General features: G+C 42.8%; 1 protein-coding gene across 4 annotated transcripts in view; it reads left to right on the forward strand.

Moving 5' to 3' along the window:
• Nucleotides 1-24,005, forward strand: part of LOC141157210 (probable ATP-dependent RNA helicase DDX60) — a 1,123,923-nt gene that overhangs the window by 969,074 nt on the left and 130,844 nt on the right. For all 4 annotated transcript variants that reach the window (XM_073644228.1, XM_073644203.1, XM_073644220.1 and 1 more), the window contains one exon: nucleotides 16,734-16,855. In XM_073644228.1, the coding sequence (XP_073500329.1) occupies nucleotides 16,734-16,855 (122 nt within the window). The remainder of the gene's footprint in view (nucleotides 1-16,733; nucleotides 16,856-24,005) is intronic.

The following is a 24,005-nucleotide window of genomic DNA, read 5'->3' on the forward strand; positions in this document are numbered from 1 at the left end:
AACAGTCTATTCAGTAGGACTATCAGCTGTGTATCCACCTGACTTCTGCACAACACAACTGATGGTCCCAACCCCATTTATAAGGCAAGAAATCCCACTTATTAAACTTGACAGGGCACACGTGTGAAGTGAAAACCATTTCCGGTGACTACCTCTTGAAGCTCATCAAGAGAAGGCCAAGAGTGTGCAAAGCAGTCATCAAAGCAAAAGGTGGCTACTTTGAAGAATCTAGAATATAAGACATATTTTCAGTTGTTTCACACTTTTTTGTTAAGTATACAATTTCACATGTGTTAATTCATAGTTTTGATGCCTTCAGTGTGAATGTACAATTTTCATAGTCATGATAATACAGAAAAATCTTTAAATGAGAAGGTGTGTCCAAAATTTTGGTCTGTACTGTATATATCCCGGTGGTTCTTAGGTTGTTTTTTCGTGACATATTGTAGTTTATGTTAGCGGTAAGTTTAGATCAATAAGTTGTTGTTTTTTGTAAAAATATCTGAAATTTGATGACAATTTGGAAAAAGTAGCGATTTTCAAACTTGTGAATGCCTTGTTGCATTTGCAGAGCTCCTGACATGCCAAAACAACAGAAACCCCCCACGAGTGACCTCATATTGAAAATTAGACCTCTCAAGGAATTCATCTACATGTGTATTAAGCATTTTTAACCGACAAGTGATTCACTAAACTTTATAACTAGTGTTGAGAAAACATGCTCAACACTGCTCGGTGCTCGCCCAAGCATCACCCTACTCGGGATATTTGGCGAGCACCGAGCATTTCCGGGTTACTCGGGCGGGAGCTCGGGGTCCGCCCTGCATGTTTGGTTCTCTTTACAGAGCCAATGAACATGCAGAGATTGCCAGCCAGTCACTGTAATGCCGCAGCCATGTTGGTTGTGGGCATTACATTGATTGGCTGGCTGCACAGCGTCACCTCGAGTATTTAAAACTGGGCGCCGCCATCTTGGACACAGTCACTCCGGATCAGCTAGTGTAGGGAAAGCGCTGCTGAGCTAGGGAGAGATTTATACTGCGAAATAGTTAGTGTAGGGTCTGTAAAGGCTGCCAAATCAAACAAACAGTCCTTCTCAGGACTAATATCCATCCCAAATATCAGGCAGGCTGTATAGGAGACGCAGTGGTTATACCAGAAAACGCTGCATTACAGTCCTGTGTGCTCCTGTTGCTGAAATTTCTGAACTTAGCTCCAGGTCCTGGGGGACCAGGAAAAATCCTTTTTTTTTCATCTAAATCCTCTTTTTTTTCCCTCCTTCACACTGTACAAATACCCGTCTTATTAACATTTTGGCGCCCCCCCCCCCCCAAAAAAAAAGCATGTCTGTGACAGTTCAGACACAAATATATCTGTTTAAAATAGTCTGGTGTAGGACAGAGAAACAGAAGTGTGGTTTTGCAGTTCCACGGTTCAAACCTCTGTATTATCCACTTTTACCTAAAAGAAAAACAGTTTGAGTGTGTCGCTCACTGTTCAGCCGCAAATATATATATTTAAAAAAGTCTGGTATACACCAGTAAATTATAACTGTGGTTTTGCTGTTCCACGGTAAAAAATCTCTGTATTATCCTGCTTTTGGCATTTTTTGCCATAAAAAAACCTGTAATAGTGTTTCCCTGATTGTTCAGACACAAATATATCTGTTTAAAATAGTCTGGTGTAGGCCAGAGAAACGGAAGTGTGGTGTAGGCCAGAGAAACAGAAGTGTGGTTTTGCCGTTCCATGGTTCAAACCTCTGTATTATCCACTTTTGGGCCATTTGTACCTAAAAAAAACAGTTTGAGTGTGTCGCTCACTGTTCAGCCGCAAATATATATATTTAAAAAAGTCTGGTATACACCAGTAAATTATAACTGTGGTTTTGCTGTTCCACGGTAAAAAATCTCTGTATTATCCTGCTTTTGGCATTTTTAGCCATAAAGAAAAACAGTAATAGTGTCTCCTGATTGTTCAGACACCAATATATCTGTTGAAAATAGTCTGGTATACACCAGTAAATTATAACTGTGGTTTTGCCGTTCCACGGTAAAAAAATCTCTATTATCCAGCTTTTAGTATTTTTTCTGTAAAGAAAAACAGTAATAGTGTCTCCTGATTGTTCAGACACCAATATATCTGTTTAAAAGAGTCTGGTATACACCAGTAAATTATAACTGTGGTTTTGCCCTCCCACAGCAAAAAATCTCTATTATCCAGCTTTTGGTATTTTTTCCTTAAAGAAAAACAGTAATAGTGTCTCCCTGATTGATCAGACACAAATATATCTGTTTAAAATAGTCTGGTGTAGGCCCGAGAAATAGAAGTGTGGTTTTGCAGTTCCACGGGTCAAATCTCTGTATTATCCTGCTTTTGCCATTTATTGCCGTAAAGAAAAACAGTAATAGTGTCTCCTGATTGTTCAGACACAAATATATCTGTTGAAAATAGTCTGGTGTAGGCCTGAGAAATAGAACTGTGGTTTTGCAGTTCCACGGGTCAAATCTCTGTATTATCCTGCTTTTGGCATTTTTTGCCATAAAGAAAAACAGTACTAGTGTCTCCTGATTATTCAGACACAAATATATCTGTTGAAAATAATCTGGTGTAGGCCCGAGAAAGAGAACTGTGGTTTTGCAGTTCCACGGGTAAAATCTCTGTATTATCCTGCTTTTGGCATTTTTTGCCGTAAAGAAAAACAGTAATAGTGTCTCCTGATTGTTCAGACACCAATATATCTGTTTAAAAGAGTCTGGTATACACCAGTAAATTATAACTGTGGTTTTGCCGTTCCACGGTGAAAAATCTTTATTATCCTGCTTTTGGCATTTTTTGCCGTAAAGAAAAACAGCAATAGTGTCTCTTGATTGTTCAGACACAAATATATCTGTTGAAAATAGTCTGGTGTAGGCCCGAGAAATAGAAGTGTGGTTTTGCAGTTCCACGGTTCAAATCTCTGTATGATCCTGCTTTTGCCATTTTTTGCCGTAAAGAAAAACAGTAATAGTGTCTCCTGATTGATCAGACACAAATATATCTGTTGAAAAGAGTCTGGTATACACCAGTAAATTATAACTGTGGTTTTGCCGTTCCACGGTGAAAAATCTTTATTATCCTGCTTTTGGCATTTTTTGCCGTAAAGAAAAACAGTAATAGTGTCTCCTGATTGTTCAGACACCAATATACAGTACAGACCAAAAGTTTGGAGAAACCTTCTCATTTAAAGATTTTTCTGTATTTTCATGACTTTGAAAATTGCACATTCACACTGAATGCATCAAAACTATGAAATAACACATGTGGAATTATATACTTAACAAAAAAGTGTGATACAACTGAAAATATGTCTTATACTCTAGGTTCTTCAAAGTAGCCACCTTTTGCTTTGATGACTGCTTTGCACACTCTTGGCATTTTCTTGATGAGCTTCAAGAGGTAGTCACCGGAAATGGTTTTCACTTCACAGGTGTGCCCTGTCAGGTTTAATAAGTGGGATTTCTTTCCTTATAAATGAGGTTGGGACCATCAGTTGTGTTGTGCAGAAGTCAGGTGGATACACAGCTGATAGTCCTACTGAATAAACTGTTAGAATTTGTATTAAGGCAAGAAAAAAGCAGTTAAGTAAAGAAAAACGAGTGGCCATCATTACTTTAAGAAATGAAGGTCAGTCAGTCCAAAAAATTGGGCAAACTTTGAAAGTGTCCCCAAGTGCAGTTGCAAAAACCATCAAGCGCTACAAAGAAAATGGCTTACATGAGGACCGCCCCAGGAAAGGAAGACCAAGAGTTACCTCTGCTTCTGAGGATAAGTTTATCCGAGTCACCAGCCTCAGAAATCGCAGGTTAACAGCAGCTCAGATTAGAGACCAGGTCAATGCCACACAGTTTTCTAGCAGCAGACACATCTCTACAACAACTGTTAAGAGGATACTTTGTGTAGCAGGCCTTTATGGTAAAATAGCTGCTAGGAAACCACTGCTAAGGACAGGCAACAAGCAGAAGAGACTTGTTTGGGCTAAAGAGCACAAGGAATGGACATTAGACTAGTGGAAATCTGTGCTTTGGTCTGATGAGTCCAAATTTGAGATCTTTGGTTCCAACCACCATGTCTTTGTGTGACTCAGAAAAGGTGAACGGATGGACTCTACATGTCTGGTTCCCACCGTGAAGCATGGAGGAGGAGGTGTGATTGTGTGGGGGTGCTTTGCTGGTGAAACTGTTCGGGATTTATTCAAAATTGAAGGCATGCTTAACCAGCATGGCTACCACAGCATCTTGCAGCGGCATGCTATTCCATCCGGTTTGCATTTAGTTGAACCATCATTTATTTTTCAACAGGACAATGACCCCAAACACACCTCCAGGCTGTGTAAGGGCTATTTGACCAAGAAGGAGAGTGATGGGGTGCTACGCCAGATGATCTGGCCTCCACAGTAACCAGACCTGAACTCAGTCGAGATGGTTTGAGGTGAGCTGGACCACAGAGTGAAGGCAAAATGGCCAACAAGTGCTAAGCATTTCTGGGAACTCCTTCAAGATTGTTGGAAGACTATTTGTGGTGACTACCTCTTGAAGCTCATCAAGAGAATGCCAAGAGTGTGCAAAGCAGTCATCAAAGCAAAAGGTGGCTACTTTGAAGTACTTAGAATATAAGACATATTTTCAGTTGTTTCACACTTTTTTGCTAAGTATATAATTCCATATGTGTTAATTCATAGTATTGATGCCTTCAGTGTGAATGTACAATTTTCATAGTCATGAAAATACAGAAAAATCTTTGAATGAGAAGGTGTGTCCAAACATTTGGTCTGATCTTTATCTGTTTAAAAGAGTCTGGTATACACCAGTAAATTATAACTGTGGTTTTGCCGTTCCACGTTTAAAAATCTCTATTATCCAGCTTTTGGTATTTTTTCCTTAAAGAAAAACAGTAATAGTGTCTCCTGATTGTTCAGACACCAATATATCTGTTTAAAAGAGTCTGGTATACACCAGTAAATTATAACTGTGGTTTTGCCGTTCCACGGTAAAAAATCTCTATTATTCAGCTTTTGTATTTTTTCCGTAAAGAAAAACAGTAACTGTTTCTCCCTGATTGTTCAGATTGTTTAAAAGAGTCGGGTGTAGGCCAGAGAAATAGAACTGTGGTTTTCCTCTTCCACGGTTCTAATCTACTTTTTATTACCCTTTTTCCATTGATAGTGCGAGTGTAAGCTATTTTACTTCCTTTACAATGGGCAAGGTGCGTGGCAAGGGACGTGGAACTGGACGTTCTGGTGATGGTGTGTGCAGAGGACGGGGCCGTGGCCAAGGTGAAAATGTGCCTCAACCAACAGCCACATCTTCTCCCTCCCACTTCTTGACCGAATTACTAGTCAAGCACAGAACAACACCAGTGTTGCGAACTGATCAGTGTGAACAGGTTATTAATTGGATAGCAGATAATACTTCCAGTTACCTGGGAACCACCACCTCCGGTCTGGCTTCCACACGGTCAAATCTTAGTAGCCGTAAATCTTGACCACATACTCCTCCTCACCCTGATGCTCCTTCCTCCCACCATGCCCAGTGTTGTCAGGTAGCAACTGATCCCACACTTGGACACTCTGAAGAGCTGTTCACTGGACCATTTCCAGATTTGTGCCCCTCGCCTGCTCGGCTTGAAGTGGTGGAAGAGGAGATCCCATGTAGCGATGCCCAAATATTTGAACAGCCACGGCCACAGGAAGTCAATTTGTCACAAGAGGTGGACGATGACGAGACACAATTGCCAGGAAGTGAGGAGGAGGATCGTGGTGCGCAAGTGGAAGAGGAGGAGGTGGTGGATGATCTAGTAACTGACCCAACGCGGCAGGAGGACATGCAGAGCGAGGCCAGCAGCACACAGGGTGAGGGAGGCAGAGTACCCCAACAGGCAGGAAGAAGCAGTGTGTTGGCCGCACACAGAAGGCAGGCAACAGTTCCCCGTAACACCAACACGAGGGACGTTGCCAGTACAACCTGTAGGTCTTCCAGAGTCTGGAATTTTTTTAAAGACTCTGCTGATAACCCCAAAAAGGCCATTTGTACCACCTGCCTTGCCAGCATCAGCAGGGGTGACAAAACTACCAGCCTGACCACCACCAGCATGATCAGGCACATGGCAGCAAAGCACCCGACTTTGTGGGGCAAACCCCAGAGTCCACGACCAGTGTCAGCGGGTGTCACCACTGCTTCTTCCACTGTTGTGCATGCAATAGAACCCCCTGTTGTGTGTGCAAGGCAATCCCCTGTCCATACTGCATGCAAAGATGCCCCCTCCTCTCAGTCTTCACTTGTTATGGCAGTTTCTCAAGAAACAGCATCAACGTCCACATCCCACCGCTGCGTTCAATTGTCCATATCCCAGACCTTTGAATGAAAGTGAAAATTCGTAGCTAACGCCCCACAGGCCGCAGTCCTAAATTCGCACATTTCACGACTGCTTGCGTTGGAAATGCTGCCTTTTAGGCTGGTGGAGACGGAATCCTTCCGCAACCTTATGGCGGTGGCTGTGCCTCGGTACTCGGTCACCAGCCGACACTATTTTGCCCCGTGTGCCATCCCCGCACTACACAAGCACGTGTCCCAAAACATCTGCCGTGCCCTCAACAACGCAGTTACTGGGAGAGTCCACCTGACAACGGACACATGGACAAGTGCTTGCGGCCAGGGATGGTACATCTCCCTGACTGCACACTAGGTAAACATAGTGGAAGCGGGACCCATAGGACCTTGGTACGGAACACATCCTCCCCACACCGAGGATTGCGGGCCCTATGTCAGTCATAGTTGCCCCCACAGTGTACAGCTCCTGCGCATCATCCTCCTCCTCCTCCTCATGTTCAGCCTCCATCTCAGATATCACCACATCAGTTACAAGCTGGAAGCACTGCAGTACTGCCTCCACCAAGCGGCAACAGGCTGTGCTGAAACTCATAAGCTTAGGTGAGAAACCTCACACTGCTTGTGAGTTGTGGACAGCTGTGAAAGAGCAGGCAGATCTGTGGCTGAGACCGCTGAACCTACATCCAGGCATGGTCGTGTGTGACAATGGCCGTAACCTATTGGCGGCTCTGAGGCGAGGCGAGATCACACACGTACCATGCCTGGCTCATGTGCTTAACCTCGTGTTTCAGAAGTTTCTTAAATCATACCCCGAGTTGCCCGATTTGCTCGTCAAAGTTCGCCGCCTGTCAGCTCATTTTCTCAAGTTGGCTACAGCTTCCGCTGCCCTTGCTGTGTTGCAGCAGCGTTTGCAGCTTCTGTCACACCGACTGGTGTGTGATGTCCCCACACGTTGGAACTCTACCCTCCACATGTTGCAAAGGATTTGTGAGCAGAAGAGAGCAGTTGTGGAGTACCAGCTGCAACAAGGCCATCGATATTCAGGTCAGACTCCACACATAAGACCTCAGGAGTGGACCTGGATGTCTCACATATGTACCATCTTGACAAACTTTGAGGAGTCCACCAAGATGGTGAGTGGCGATGACGCCATCATTAGCGTCAGCATTCCACTTGTCTGTCTTTTGCAATGCTCTCTGCAGAGAATTAAAGAGGAGGCATTGCAGCCAGAGTATGATGAGATGGATCAAGAAGCCGTAGCGGTCGATTACACACAGCCCAGCCTCATCTCATCCCAATGTGCATTGGGGGACAATGAGGGAGAGGAGGAGGAAGAACAGGAGCTTGTATCATGCGCTGTAGACGGTAGTACCTGTGCAACTGTCATACCGTCCATTTAGTTTGGGTGGCCTGAGGACAGGGGGGAGGAGGAGGAGAGCATGGTCAGTCGTCATCTTGGTGAGGACACGGAAGACTTGCCGGTTACCAGTCTGGCACGCATGGCTGACTTTATGTTACGCTGCCTTAACCGTGACCCTCGCGTTGTCAAAATGTTGGGTGACAGTCATTACTGGTTGGTGACACTTTTAGACCCCCGCTACAAGGAGAACTTTCACTCTCTTATTCCTGAGGTGGAGAGGTCTACAAAAATGGGGCAGTACTAGAAGGCCCTTGCTGCAGAACTGTTAAAAAAATTCCCATCTGAACACGCTAGTGGCAGAGGTCACAGTTCATTGCCCAACCAAGGCGTACAGGCGAGAGAGACGCAACTGCAATCCAACAGAGGCAGGGGAACACTGTCAACGTTCTGGGACAGTTTTCTCAGACCCTCCCTTCGGACAGACCCTGGGGCGTGGGGTACTCTCACAAGGAGTGGAAAGTTTCAAAAGAGGTGAGGGAGTATCTTGCTGACTGTACCAGCATCCTCCTTGATTCCTCTGTGCCTTTTAATTATTGGGTATCCAAGCTGGACACTTTGAATGAACTCGCTCTGTACGCCTTGGAGGTCCTGGCCTGCCCTCCCGCTAGCGTGTTATTGGAGCGTGTTTTTAGTGCCGCTGGCGGAATTATAACTGATAAGCTCACTCGCCTGTCAACTGACAATGCTGTCAAGCTGACCCTTATCAAAATGAACAAGGGCTGGATTGGGCCAGACTTCTCATCACCACCAAATGACAGCAGAGTAACATAAAGTCAAATCCACTGTGTTATTTCGGGAGGTGTATTCACATGCACCACTTCACACCCACACATGGGTATACGCTTCCTCATTTCGGCTGTTTTATGTTCTTCTCCTTATCCTCAGCCTCCACCACAACTAGACCACCAGGGTGACCGTGGTCCGTGTTGCCATTATTGAAAGTTCCTCCGTCCTTATTTTTGTCAGCTTTTGCTTGGAAGGCATAAGCAAAGACTGTGGGAGACCCACTTCCCAATAATGGGAATAATATTTTTAAGATGCTGTAATGTATGGCTCCTGTAAGGGGCATTAAAACCGTCTTGTTAAGCTACTGCGACCTCCACCACTTTTCCAAGGGGCATTAAAACCGTCTTGTTAAGCTACTGCTACCTCCACCACTTTTCCAAGGGGCATTAAAACCGTCTTGTTAAGCTACTGGGACCTCCACGTCTCTTCCGAGGGGCATTAAAACCATCTTGTTAAGCTACTGTGATCTCCACCACTTTTCCAAGGGGCATTAAAACCGTCTTGTTAAGCTACTGGGACCTCCACGTCTCTTCCGAGGGGCACTAAAACCGTCTTATTAAGCTCCTGTGACCTCCACCACTTTTCCAAGGGGCATTAAAACCATCTTGTTAAGCTACTGCGACCTCCACGTCTCTTCCGAGGGGCATTAAAACTGTCTTGTTAAGCTACTGTGACCTCCACCACTTTTCCAAGGGGCATTAAAAGCGTCTTGTTAAACCACTCTGCACTCCACAGCTCTTCCAAGGGGCATTGAAATGTTGTTTTTAATTAACTCTAACCTCCACGACTCTTCAAATGGGCATTGCATTTCCTCCTAATTTTTGGCAGCTTTTGCTTGGAAGGCATAAGCAAAGACTATGGGAGACCCCTCTCCAATAATGTGAATAATGTTTGTAATATGCTGTACTGCATGGCTCTTGTAAGGGGCATTGCAAGTTCCTCCGTCCTAATTTTTGGCAGCTTTTGCTTGGAAGGCATAAGCAAAGACTATGGGAGACCCACTCCCCAATAATGAGAATAATGTTTGTAATATGCTGTACTGCATCGCTCTTGTAAGGGGCATTGCAAGTTTCGCCGTCCTAATTTTTTGCAGCTTTTGCTTGGAAGGCTAAGCAAAGACTATGGGAGACCCACTCCCCAATAATGGGAATAATGTTTTTAAGATGCTGTACTGTATGGCTCTTGTAAGGGGCATTAAAACCGTCTTGTTAAGCTACTGCGACCTCCACCACTTTTCCAAGGGGCATCAGTATTTGTATGCCAAAAACCAGAAGTGTCTCCAAAATACAAAACAGGTTTCAATCTTTCAATTATATTTTTTTTCTGTAAGTTGCTCCCTGCTTTAGGCAGTCAAACTTTGATGTAAAAATACTTACGTGTGAATATGAAAGCAAAAAATTACATTTGTTTCGCTAAAATTCTGATTTAGCAACAAATTTATAATTTCCGTGAGGGGTAATAGGAGAAAAATTGTTATGCAATTTCTTTCAAACACAGTGATACTCCTTATGTGGTCAAAAATGAATGATTGAGCACATGGCAAAACTCGGAAAGCAAAGAGCACTACTTCATTTTTGGAATGCATGTCGCATTTGCAGAGCCTCTGAGATGCCGAAAACAGAAACCCCCACAAGTGACCCCATTTGGCACACTAAACCCTATACGGAATTGAGTGTGATGAGCATTATTAACCCACAATACACAACACAGAATTTTATAAGATTGGGCCATGAAAATGAAAAACGTATTGTGTTCGAGAGAAATTGCTTAACAAATTATGGGGTCCATTCACTCCTATTACCCCATGTGTAAATCATAAATTTGGTGCTTAAACAGTATTTTAGTGGAAAAAAAAATATTTGTTTTCACATCTAAATGTTATAAAGTTTTGTGAATCACTTGTCAGATAAAAATGCTCAGTACACTCCTAGATGAATTCTTTGAGGGGTCTAGTTTCCAAAACAGGGTCACTCGTGGGGGGTTTCTGTTGTTTTCGCATGTCAGGGGCTTTCCAATTGTGACATGGCATTCACAATCTATTTCACACAAATTTATGCTCCAAAACAACATTTTAGCAGAAAAAATTGAATTTTCGTTTTCACATTCATATTTTAAAAAGTTCTATGAAGCACACATGGGTTCAAATACTCAACACACCTCTAGATGAATTCCTTGATATGTTTTGTTTCCAAAATGGGGTTACTTGTCAGGGGATTCTGCTGTTTTGGTACCTAGGTGACTCTGGAAAAAAGACATGGTATCTGCAACCTATTCCAGACAAATTTACACTCCAAATACCAAAAGACACTTCTTCCCTTCTGAGCACTGTTGTGTGTCCAAACAGAATTTTTTTACTACATATCGGGTATCTTCCTGCTCAGAAATAAGTGGGTAATAAACTGCTTGGCCCACTTTTCCATGTTACCTCTTACAAATTTGAACAATTTTGGGCTAAAGCAACATTTTCATGAAATAATTAATTCCTTTCAATATGAGGACATAATGTTATCTATGTGATACCTGTGGTTTCAAAATGCTCACTATACCCCTGAATAAAAGCTTTGAGGAATATTTCCAAAAAAGGGTCAGTTGTGAGGATTTCTGTTGTTTAAGCACCTTAGGGGCACTGCAAATGCGACATAGCGTTCCTAGTCTATTTCAGCCAAATTTGTGTTCCAAAATTAAAATGGTGCTCCTTCCCTTCTGAGTCCTGCTATTTGTCCAAACAGAGGTTTCTGACCATATGTGGGATGTCAGCCGGGTCAGAATTAACTGGGTAACAAATTGCTATCCCTTGTAAAAGTGAAAAATATTGGGCTAAATCAACATTTTCGTGAAGTAAATTAAATTTTTCAATATGCCGACCTAATGTTATTAGATTCTGTGTAGCCCCTGTGCGTTCAAAATGCTCACTATACCCCTGGAAAAAATTGTTGAAGAGTGTAGTTTCCAAAATGCGGTCACTATTGGGGGTGTCTGCTGTTTAAGCACATTAGGGGCCCTGAAAATGTGACATGGTGCCCCAGTCAATTTCAGTCTAATTTGTGTTCCAAAATTCAAATAGTGCTCTTTCCATTCTGAACCCTGCTGTTTGTAAAAACAGAAGTTTCTGACCACATGTGGGGTATCAGTGAGCTAAGAAAAAATTAGGTTACAAATTTTGGGGTCTATTTTCATGTACTGAGTGATTGCCGACTTGTTTACACCTATGAAAGTCTGCCAACATTTTGTGTGTGGATGCTACACATACACACACACACACACACACACACTCACACACTATATACATGCTACACATACAAAACATGTTACACACACACATAAAGCGTAAGTTACACTCACAAACTCCACATGTGACACACATACACAGACACTATATGTTACGCACATTGTATGTTACAAACACACACACTGCTTATTACACTGATTCACAATGCATGTTGCACACAAACTTGCATACATTTTTTTTACTAAAGTTCATTTCCTTCTAGTAGCCGGACTTCCAGTGCGGTGGCTGCATGGCTTTTTTGACTTGACAGCTTCCCTTTAAATTTTTTTTTATTGTTTTGATAGACCGGACTTTTACGGATAAAAAATAATGTTTATTATTCTATTTTTTTATGGTATAAAAAGGGGTGTAATTCGAATATCTCTATTTTTTATTTTTCATTTTTTATTTTCATTTTTTTTTAAGTGCATATAAGCAGGGCACCCTCAACAACATGGGATCTCCCTGCAGCATGTCATGAAGTAGTACAACAATCCGAAGAAACATGCAAAAAGTGCAGTGATCACCAGAATAAATACAAAGATAATTTATTAATCAAAAAATATAATATAAGTACACGTACATGGCACACAAAAGAATAAACACATTTAAAAACCCAAACAATGACTGTTGAGTAAATGCCTGACCAGAAAAGCTCAGTCTCAAAATGAACCCAGTATCACTATGCATATATTAACACATGATGTTATAGATGGTCAGCACGCACTCAGAGCCCCTATACAAACTATTCATATAGAGATTAAACAATGCATTAATATGCTGTCTAGCAGATAAAGTAGACTGATATCCGTCAATATATTTGTGGCACTCTGTGATATTCTCAGAGTCCCAAGCAAATAAATATATTGCACATATCCCAAACCACAATGGGTCAGAAATCCAATCTCAGACAGCGCAAGTTATATGCCTCAGGTCAGGTGGGGCTAGAGTTTGTAAAAGCCCATCTGATATAGTCACCTGCATCCAAATGCCTCTATAAGTCCAGCTAGTCAGTTGCAGTAAAGGTAGATTTTTCCAAATAAATGCCCCTCGGGTGCAAAAATGTAGTATAGCTGAGCCTATATGGGTCATGGAGGAGATTGGGAAAGGGTTGGGATGGGCGAGGGAGAGACAGAGGGTCGGTCAGACAGATAGTCCAACGCGTGTCGCCAAGCAAAGTGGCTTCCTCAGGGGCCTGTAGACAATGTGCCGTGCACTCCAATTTAAATATATTTCCTAATTAGCCAGTCTAGATCAGCTGGGGGAGAACTCACCCATGCATCGGAGACGGTGGGACCGGCGGGCAGAAGCGACGCCTCTATGCCGGAAGTGAATGAGAACCAATGCGCAGTCATGAAGTGTGGCCTCACACAGCCGCAGTAAGAGGCAGCTATGCAAATGCAGTGAGAGGCTTCTACGCCTGCGTATAGCTGTTGCTACAGTAAGAAGGAAGGTGGCCCTCCCTGAGGCTCATCACCATGGTGACAGGGAACGCCGCTGTTGCGTGTAGCAGCAGCAATAAGTCCCATACCCCTAAGTATTATGCAGATGCACATTAGGGGAAGACCATATATGATTTCCAAAGCACATGACGAAATGTGTGCAAACAATGGTATTATGGTCCAGAGATGGTGCAATCATTGCATACAGTACTGAAACAAATGGTCTTCAATAAGGAGATCATAGGAGCCTTTTGTTTATACAGTTGTTGAAATTCAGCTGAGGATACGTGTAACACTTAACAACAAACATTTTTGGTACAGTAAGTATTGGTCTGTTATATTATATACCCCTCATCCAGTTCGGTCAAACAGATTCATCATAAGGTCATTAGAGTTGCTAAAGTCCACTCGTTGGTCAGCCAAGTCAAATACAATCTTGGTAGGTCGGAGAAGCCCCAGGAACCCAAAGTATATGGTTCCAGACCCTAAGAAAAACAATAAAAAAATAAAAAAACTTATTTATTAATTAATACAAGCCCTTGGAGAAGTTTTGTGAGACTAGGGTTAGCTAGGATCCTATATGCTGGTTCAGATACATGTATAATGATCATGCTTCAATCGTTGTATTGATAGACTTTATTACAGGTATCCCAGAACAATCATAAGTAGTTATGGAAGAAAGGAGGGGGAGAGGAAAAAAGGTAGTCACAAAGGCTGAAAAGCAGTGTAGGTGCTGACCATCAGAAAAAACACAAAGAATCCTCAAATATCAGAATGTGGTATTTCCCACAAGGAGAGTACACCTCTTGCATTGGTCAGCTCCTTTACCAAGCTCACTATGAAATTGGCTATACAGTCCACTATAAAGGCTCCACAAAAGGGGGCCAATAGGTCCCATCCGGTGGAATATAGCACAGGCCTGTTGTTCTTTCTTGAGCAGTCCATAAGAATAAGCCAGACGTACAGTACAGACCAAAAGTTTGGACACACCTTCTCATTTAAAGACTTTTCTGTATTTTCATGACTATGAAAATTGTACATTCACACTGAAGGCATCAAAACTATGAATTAACACATGTGGAATTATATACTTAACAAAAAAGTCTGAAACAACTGAAAATATGTTTTATATTCTAGGTTCTTCAAAGTAGCCACTTTTTGCTTTGATGACTGCTTTGCACACTCTTGGCATTCTCTTGATGAGCTTCAAGAGGTAGTCACCGGAAATGGTCTTCCAACAATCTTGAAGGAGTTCCTAGAGATGCTTAGCACTTGTTGGCCCTTTTGCCTTCACTCTGCGGTCCAGCTCACCCCAAACCATCTCGATTGGGTTCAGGTCTGGTGACTGTAGAGGCCAGGTCATCTGGTGTAGCACCCCATCACTCTCATTCTTGGTCAAATAGCCCTTACACAGCCTGGAGGTGTGTTTGTGGTCATTGTCCTCTTGAAAAATAAATGATGGTCCAACTAAACGCAAACCGGATGGAATAGCATGCCGCTGCAAGATGCTGTGGTAGCCATGCTAGTTCAGTATGCCTTCAGTTTTGAATAAATCCCCAACAGTATCACCAGCAAAGCACCCCCACACCATCACACCTCCTCCTCCATGCTTCATGGTGGGAACCAGGCATGTAGAGTCCATCCGTTCACCTTTTCTGCGTCGCACAAATACACAGTGGTTGGAACCAAAGATCTCAAATTTGGACTCATCAGACCAAAGCACAGATTTCCACTGGTCTAATGTCCATTCCTTGTGTTCTTTAGCCCAAACAAGTCTCTTCTGCTTGTTGCCTGTCCTTAGCAGTGGTTTCCTAGCAGCTATTTTACCATGAAGGCCTGCTGCACAAAGTCTCCTCTTAACAGTTGTTGTAGAGTTGTGTCTGCTGCTAGAACTCTGTGTGGTATTGACCTGGTCTCTAATCTAAGCTGCTGTTAACCAACGATTTCTGAGGCTGGTGACTCGGATAAACTGATCCTCAGAAGCAGAGGTGACTCTTGGTCTTCCTTTCCTGGGGCGGTCCTCATGTAAGCCAGTTTCTTTGTAGCGCGTGATGGTTTTTGCAACTGCACTTGGGGAGACTTTCAAAGTTTGCCCAATTTTTCAGACTGACTGACCTTCATTTCTTAAAGTAATGATAGCCACTCGTTTTTCTTTACTTAGCTACTTTTTTCTTGCCATAATACATATTCTAACAGTCTATTCAGTAGGACTATCAGCTGTGTATCCACCTGACTTCTGCACAAAACAACTGATGCTCCCAACCCCATTTATAAGCCACGAAATCCCACTTATTAAACCTGACAGGGCACACCTGTGAAGTGAAAACCATTTCTGGTGACTACCTCTTGAAGCTCATCAAGAGAATGCCAAGAGTGTGCAAAGCAGTCATCAAAGCAAAAGGTGGCTACTTTGAAGAACCTAGACTATAAGACATATTTTCAGTTGTTTCACACTTTTTTGTTAAGTATATAATTCCACATGTGTTAATTCATAGTTTTGATGCCTTCAGTGTGAATGCACAATTTTCATAGTCATAAAAATACAGAAAAATCTTTAAATGAGAAGGTGTGTCCAAACTTTTGGTCTGTACTGTATATGTGACATGTGACATGCGGAAGTAGTGCTGAAGTAGTGCTGTTGCTTCAAAAGCATCCAGCAACTATTAGAAGTAACACCAGCACTGGAGACAGGAAGTGTTGTGCTCCGAAAGCATCCAGCAACTAGAGGGGTAAACGCTCACAGGAGATAGGGAGTGCTTTAGCAGAGCCCCAGGGGGATTGTGGGGAAGTTGTTTACTGTCTGGCTAGAGCTGAAGAGAAAGATGGTGTATGATCTGCATCTCAGAGAAGGCAAGTGAACAGAATTCAGGTCAGGAGGGAAGCTAAACACAGGTCAGATAGACTCCCTGAGCTAACAGTGTGGAGTATTATCGGGTAGAAAGATAAGGACTGGAAGGAATCGTGTCATAGGGATCTTCTCCCTCATCAAACCCTCCCTCCCTTCATCTCCATGCAGGATAAAGAATGCTGTGTACTATTGAGTTCCTGTGAAGGAAAAGCCTGTGATTTGTATGCATTAAAACTGTGCTGTACTGTGCTACTGGATAGACTGTGTACTACTGTGCTGCAAAGGAAATTGTACTGTTGTTACTGGAGCCTGTTGCCCAAATAGACACTTAAATTGCACTGGCCGTGTCTCATTAAATGTTACTGTTCTACCATTTCTGAGGACTCTTGTCAAATGTGTCTGATCAGCAATTGAATCTATCCTGTGCCTGAGAGAAGCTGCAGCCTATGGTCGCCTGAAATAACGGTTCCCCCAGGATTCCAGCGAATTCATGTAACCGGTCTCACCCCTATCTGAACTTAGGCAGCGTATGTGTAACAAATATATACATTTTCAAAACTTCAGTCACATGATTATTCATACCATTGTTTTTATTGTTACATAGATTCAACCAAATTTCCTGACTCAGTAATGGAAAGCCTTGTGTTAATATTAGCACATATTTTCGGGAGACGATACTTACCACCAAACAGGTTTCCAGGAGATGAAGTCTTTTCCCAATCAAAGGTAAAAAAAGTTACATATGTTTGCAGCTTATGACTCACAGGATGCCAGAAATGCAAGAGGATGGTGCCACTATAAACTGACTCCCAAACTGTGTTATGAAAATTTAATTAACCTAAGGGTCTAATAGAAGACTGCCCAATCCATCAAATAACAAAAGTTGGGTGTCCAATTTAAAGTGAATCTGTCATGCCCTTGGGTGTATCTAAGCAATTAATATGGGCATACAGGTCCTAGAATTCTTAAACTAGTCATACCTGTTTGCCTCATATCTGTGGACTTGTTCTTCTGAAATCATCTTTTAATCCTTTATGTTAATGCGTTCTTCCAGGCTCTGGGGCGTGTGGTGCCTGGAAGGAAACTCTGCCTCCGGTCTTCACTTGTGTGCCTGTCACCTCCCATCAGTGTAACAGGGCCCTGTAACGTCTAGTGGTAGGAGCTTTCTTCCAGGCACCTCACGCCCCAGAGTCTGGGGGAACACATTAATATAAAGAATTAAAAGATGATTTCTCAATAACAAGACCGCAGCTATGAGGCATACAAGTATGACTATTTTAAGTATTCTAGGACCTGTATGCCCATATTAATAGCTTAGGTACATCCAAGGGGGTGACAGATTCCCTTTAATTTGCGTACAATTTTTGTCCATGTCCATAAGAACACACACAGAGCGTAATTTTTCAATAGGAATCATTTCTCATTCACTTCATTTGGAAACACAGAAACCATTGGTTAGTCTGTAAAACCTGGAGGCTGGCACTAACAATACATATTGACAAAAAAAAATGGTTCCTTCCCAGCAAACTACACCTTCCTGCTAAAACCAAGCCTCCTCAGTTTAGCTTAGTGCTTTTTGGAGGCAGACATGGATCTGAGTCTTAAACTTCTTAGGTTAGGTGCTAAGCTTCTTTCTTCTTTTGTGCTTTAGATCTCAGATGATCGTTTTGAATGTAATTAACAGAGTGTAATTGTGTACTCTCTGTCACTACGTGGGGTGAAACAAAGTACAGCCTGTACTGTTCAGCCTGTATACTCTCATCGGAGTGGCAGCTCCATGTACCTTATTGCAATCAGTGATCAAATACTTTTGGCATGTTGTTCCTTTTGCCTTTTTGACTCCTGCTTGCCCGCACACCATGTGTGTGTTTGCATGGAGCGGAATATGCAGTTTGAATTCCCCAATGACTTGCCACAGGATCAATCTTCTTCAGGACAGTTAAGTATGTCCCTTGTTATGACTAGAGATGAGCGAACTTTTCAAGGTTCGATTCGGATCGGCGAACTTCCTGATGTTCGCCGAACACTTTGTCGAACAGTTCGTCAAAAATATTCGAACTCCATTGATTTGAATGGGAGGCAAAACAAAACGGAAAGACAACACCTTCAAGGGGGCCCAAAAGCTGCCAAAACAGCTCAAATTAGGGGCAGACACCAGGAACAGTGGCATCAATTGACCTAGGGTACAAATAGTATAATTGTTCAGAATGGATGCATGGGACAGGGCCTGTGACAGGGCTTGGGCCAGCATTTCTAGCTTAAACATTGATCAGTAATAGGTGGATGAGTGACAGGTGTAGGCTTGGTGCTCTCAGAGCCCTACCAAATTCCGGCAACACACATAAAGGAGACCCAACTGGGAGTCCAAACATTTCCAAAATTTAGGGGCAGACACCACTATAGTGGCATCAATTTCCCCAGAGTAGAAATAGTATAATGGGGCTCTGACACCCCTTCCACTACAGTCAGCCCAGAAAATGGAGACACAACTTGGAGTCTCCACGTTTCAAAAATTGTTAGTAACATCAGCAACAGCATGCACAGAAGCCATGACAAAGGTATCAAAGACTGCAATAACGTGAGATCAATGCAGCACACTAAAAACTACACCATCACAGTCTGTGACTAGGGTACAAAAGTCATTGGAGATCCATGACTTGTTCATATTGATGAAATTTAGGCGGTCAACACTTTCAGGGGATAGCCGGATGTGCTTATCCATCAGGATACCACCAGCAGTGCTGAAGACCCGTTCTGAGAGAACGCTGGCTGCCAGGCATGACAAAACCTACAAGACGTGACAGGCGACCTCAGGCCACTCTTCCATTTTTGAAGACCAGAATTCAAAAGGGTCCAAACCCCCCTGATGGCATTGCTGTTGAGCTCGAGATACTCCTGCACCATCCTCTCCTGTCGTTCACTATGTGTCAGACTTGCACTCTGTTCTGCTGGTGCACGGGCTGGTCTAAAAAATGTGTGAAAGGACTCACAGAAATTGCTTCTGCCACTGCTGCTGCTACGGTTTGGTTGGAAGTCTGGAACTGTGATGCACATTGTGTGCCTCACTGCTGTCTTAGGAAAAACTACTCTTAAGATTCTCTACAAGCGTGTTTCGATACTTCAGCATGCGCACGTCCCTTTCCAGGGGGGGAAGTATATGGCAAAATTTACACTTGTACAATGGATCAAACAGAGTGGCAACTTAGTAATCAGCACTATTTCTAATCCTAACAATACGGGCATCATGTTGCAGATAGTGCAGCAAGAAGGCCCTCATGTGTCGGGCGCTTCTATAAGGTCCAAGCCCATGGTGTGTTGGTGGCGGGGTAACACTCAAGCTTGCTTCCTCCATCTCCTCCCACCAACCACGGACAACAGAGAGGGGATCATTATCCCCTTTATCTCCTGACTGTTGCGTGGCCATCACCTCTTCCTCCTCTATTTGTTCATCATCTCCTGCACCTTCACTAATTGTTTGTCTGGTACCATGAGCACCCCTCGATCGCTGTAATCCACCCGCCAATGGTACCTGCCTGTGCAAAGACAGTCCAGAACTTAGAGATATTGTTATCCCTTCCGCATCCTCCTCTGCTTCCTCCTCTTCCTCTGGGACCACCACCTCCTCCCTCAGACAATTTAAAGTGTGCTCCAACATGTAGATGACTGGAATAGTGATGCTGGTGATGGCTTCATCAGTGCTAACCATCTCAGCAGCCATTTCGAAACTGTGCAGAAGGGTGCAGAGGTTCTTCATCTGTGCCCACTTCACAAGCGTAATTTGCACTACGTCCGTACGCATTGGCCCAGGCTCTGCAAAATGACATACTGCACCAGGGCTCACTGTTGCTGCCACAGTCACTGCAACATGTGCAGAGTGGATTTCCACCTTGTTGGCACATCGCATATCAACCGGTTAACCGGTAGGCCGAAAGACCTCTGTAGTGATGCAAGTTGATGACCTGCAGGATGCGAATGGCAGAAGTGAGCACACAGCGACCGTGCTTTCTGCAGCATCGCATCCAGGCCGGGATAGTGGCTGAAAAATTGCTGTACCACCAGGTTGAGGACATGAGCCATGCAAGGCACGTGTGTGAGCTTGCAATGGCGTAGGGCCGCCAACAGGTTCACACCATTATCACACACGGCCTTCCCTGGTTCCAGGTTCAGTGGAGACAGCCATTGCTCAAACTCAGCCTGGATAGGTGTCCATAACTCATGAGCTGTGTGACTGCAATCTCCAAGGCATATTTAGTTTAACTGCCTGATTGCGGTGAGCCCTGGCTGCACAGTACTGAGGTGGGGAGGCTTCTCTCTGCACTGTTGGAACACATGTCTCATTAAGGGAGAGGTTGAGGGTGCAGGTGGAGGCCCTAGAGGAGGTGGAGGAGGCAGAAGCAGTGGAGGAAGTGTAAGATACACAGGTTTGTCCCGCAAGCCTTGGGGATTCCAAGACTTGTGGTGTAACCCCTTCCCCGCCTGCCCCCACAACCACTAGAGTCACCCAGAGCCCAGTCGGCGAGATGTAACGCCCCTGGCCATGCTTGCTTATCCAGGTGTCATTGGTGAAATGCACCCTGTCAGACATAGATTTTTTCAAGGAACGGGTGATGTTGTCTACAACATGCTGGTGTAGCACAGGCACAGCTTTCTTAGAGAAGTAATGGCGACTGGGCAACTGGTACTGAGGGACTTTGAGATTGGCGAACGTTTTCCGAACAAGTTCACTCATCTCTAGTTATGACATTATATTGCGCTGGCTTCCCTGTGGTCTTTTTTTCCGCATTATGGTGTTCTTTGTATATAGTTATGTGATCACCCATCAAATACCAAACAAGGCTATAAATGTGATAAAGAGAAAAAGAGGTATGCACACTACAGGGTCCACCATAAATAACAATTTTATTTAATATATTAAGGGACCACCACTGACAGGTTAAAACATTAAAAATGCAAAAGACAAGCCATAACAATGAATCAGACAACTGCACTATAGTGCTGGAGTCCTAGACCATCTGTCTGTAATTTAGTTTATGCAGGTAAGCCTATTGCACATTTGGCTTAAAATTACATGAATCTATCAAAATGCTGGTATATTCTAGACAAACAGCATAATTTAGGTAAAGTGTTACAGTACAAAAAGAAGTAATATACAATGGTATAATGTATTTATAAGTAAATTCTGAAGAATGTTCAGATCCACATAGATGTTATGCAATATTAGAACATAGTGAACAATAAAAACTCAAATAAAGTGCACAAAAAATATATTATAAAAATAATGTAAATGCAATAACTCCGTTCTTATTATACTGCTTGCACAGTGATAGATTAGCACCGAACAGCATGATGTAATCTTCCTGTATAGCTGTGAATAGATATAGCAAGGCTAAGGCTGCAACACATAACCTAAGAGATTATATATTAACCGCTTCCCGACCGCCCACTGTACATAAACGTCGGCGCTGCCTGGGTTCTGTGCAGAGCCGACGTTTATGAACGGTCGGTGGTCCTGCAGCCCTCAGGATCCCCAGGGTCCTGCAAGTGCTGTGGTTGCGGTTCAGAGAGATAGCTCTGACAGGGGACATCATTGGGACCTGATTGGATCAGGTCCCAATGATGTTAAACCTTTGCTATCTTCTATATGCCGTGATCTATAGTGATCGCGGCATATAGAAGATAGTGAGAGGAGAGGGGGTCGTCCACTTACCTCTCCGACGGCCCCCTGATGCCTTCCAGGACCTGCCGTTGTTATGGCAGCTGGAGGTCACATGACCGCCTCCAGATCTGCCATATATGGTGTCCTGCTGAGCTCAGGCTGCAGCTGAGTCCAGCCGGAGACAGACAGTGTGAAACTGTCAGCAAAGTTCTCATGCAATGTAATACATGTCTATTACATTGCATGACAACAGTGATTAGAAAAATAAAAATTATTGTCCCATACAGGGACTAAGTAAAAATGTAAAAAAAAGTCTAAAAAATGTTTTCAAACTGTTAAAAAAAATCCCAAAATAAATAAAAATAAATAAATAAAATATTAAACCAATAAATGCGTATGTTTATGCAAAAACAAAAAGAGTACACATATTTGGTATCGCCGCATCCGAAACAACCCGATCTATAAAACTGTCACACTAATTAACTCCTTCTGTGCACACCGTAATAAAAATAAATAAAAAACGGAGCAAAAAACTATGCTTTTTCATCATATCGCCAAACAAAAAGTGGAAAAAAATGCGATCAAAAAGCAAAATGGAAACAAAAATGGAACCGCTGAAAACGTCATCTTGTTCCACAAAAAAAAAGCCGCCATACAGCTCCATCAGCCAAAAAATAAAAAAGTTATAGCTCTCAGAATAAAGCGATGCAAAAAAATATTTTTTCTATAAAATTGTTTTATTGTGTAAAACATAAAAAAATTATACAGTAAGTGTAGTATCGCTGTAAACATACTGACCCGAAGAATAATGCTGCCTTATCACTTTTACCACACGCAGAACGGCATAAAAAAAAACCTCTAAAAACAATTCCTGAATTGTTGGTTTTTGTTAATTTTACCTCCCAAAAAACGGAATAGAAAGCGATCAAAAAATGTCACGTACCCAAAAATGGTACCAATAAAAATGTCAACTCGTACCGCAAAAAACAAGCCATCACATGACTCTGTCGGCCGAAATATGGAAAAATTATAGCTCTCAAAATATGGCGATGCAAAAATTAGATTTTGCAAAAAAAAAGCGTCTCTTAGTGTGTGACAGCTGTCAGTCATAAAAACCCGATATAACTCTGGTATCTCTGTAATCGCACCGACCCGAAGAATAAAGTAATCTCATCACTTATACCGCACAAGGTAAATAAAACCAATTCTTCTCCTGCTACTGATTTGTTTATTATGTCTCCCAAAGATCGCAGTAAGGCTCTGCTCACATTTATCCTGCGCTCTGCGCTGAGCACTTACACCAGAGTTTCCATGTAAATCTCTGAAATACGTGATTCAGACGGAACCCATGACGGAAGATTCCCTGTAATGAGGCAGATATAGGCCACTGTGGATGCCATCTGGCCTGTGATCCCACGGTGTCATTTTTTTTAGGTGTGCATAAAAGTGCGGTTGGCCACAGTTTTGTGCACTTCTGAAAAAAAGGACACCGCTAAACAGAGGCCAGACGGAGTCCAGAGTAACTCTGCTGCCTCATTATAGTGAATGGATCCTGCAGGGGTTTCATCTGAATTACATCACTTGGAAATTTAGATGGAAACCATGATGTAAGTGCTCAGCCTAGAGCGTTGGATAAATGTTACGTAAAATGTTCCCAATAAAAGCTTCAACTCGGTCCTCAAAAAAAGCTAGTCCCCACTCAGGTCCGTCTGTTAAAAATATAAGGGACTTCCAAGTTACTGGTAGCAGAAAGGCTCTGGAAAAGCGAAATGGCCCTTGCCCCCCAAAAGAAATTCAGAAAATTTTGTGCTCCCAAATCCAAATGCCTAATCTACAATAATTTGCTCTCCAATTGTCAAATAGCGCTCCGTCCCTCCCAGATTTCGCCGTATGGCTAAGCAGTAAGATAAAGCCACATATGAGGTATTACCACTTTTAGAAGAAATTGTGTGACACATTTCGGCACCATTTTTACCCATTGCCCTGTGTGAAAATGTAAAATCTGAGGGTAAAACATTTTTTTGTGGTAAAAATACAATTATGTTTTCTTCACTGCCCAATGGTATAAATATAAAAATGAAAAAATACTCACTACTTCCCTAAATGAATTCCTTGAGAGGTGTAGTTTACAAAATGGGGTCACTTGTGGGGGTTTCTGTTGTTTCGGCATGTCAGTGACTCTTCAAATGTGACATGGTGTCTGCAACCTATCCCAGCCAA

This window comes from Phyllobates terribilis, unplaced genomic scaffold (genome assembly GCF_046119375.1).
Source record: "Phyllobates terribilis strain yellow unplaced genomic scaffold, ASM4611937v1 Scaffold_1__5_contigs__length_1240528914, whole genome shotgun sequence".
NCBI classification, from domain to species: Eukaryota; Metazoa; Chordata; class Amphibia; order Anura; family Dendrobatidae; genus Phyllobates; species Phyllobates terribilis.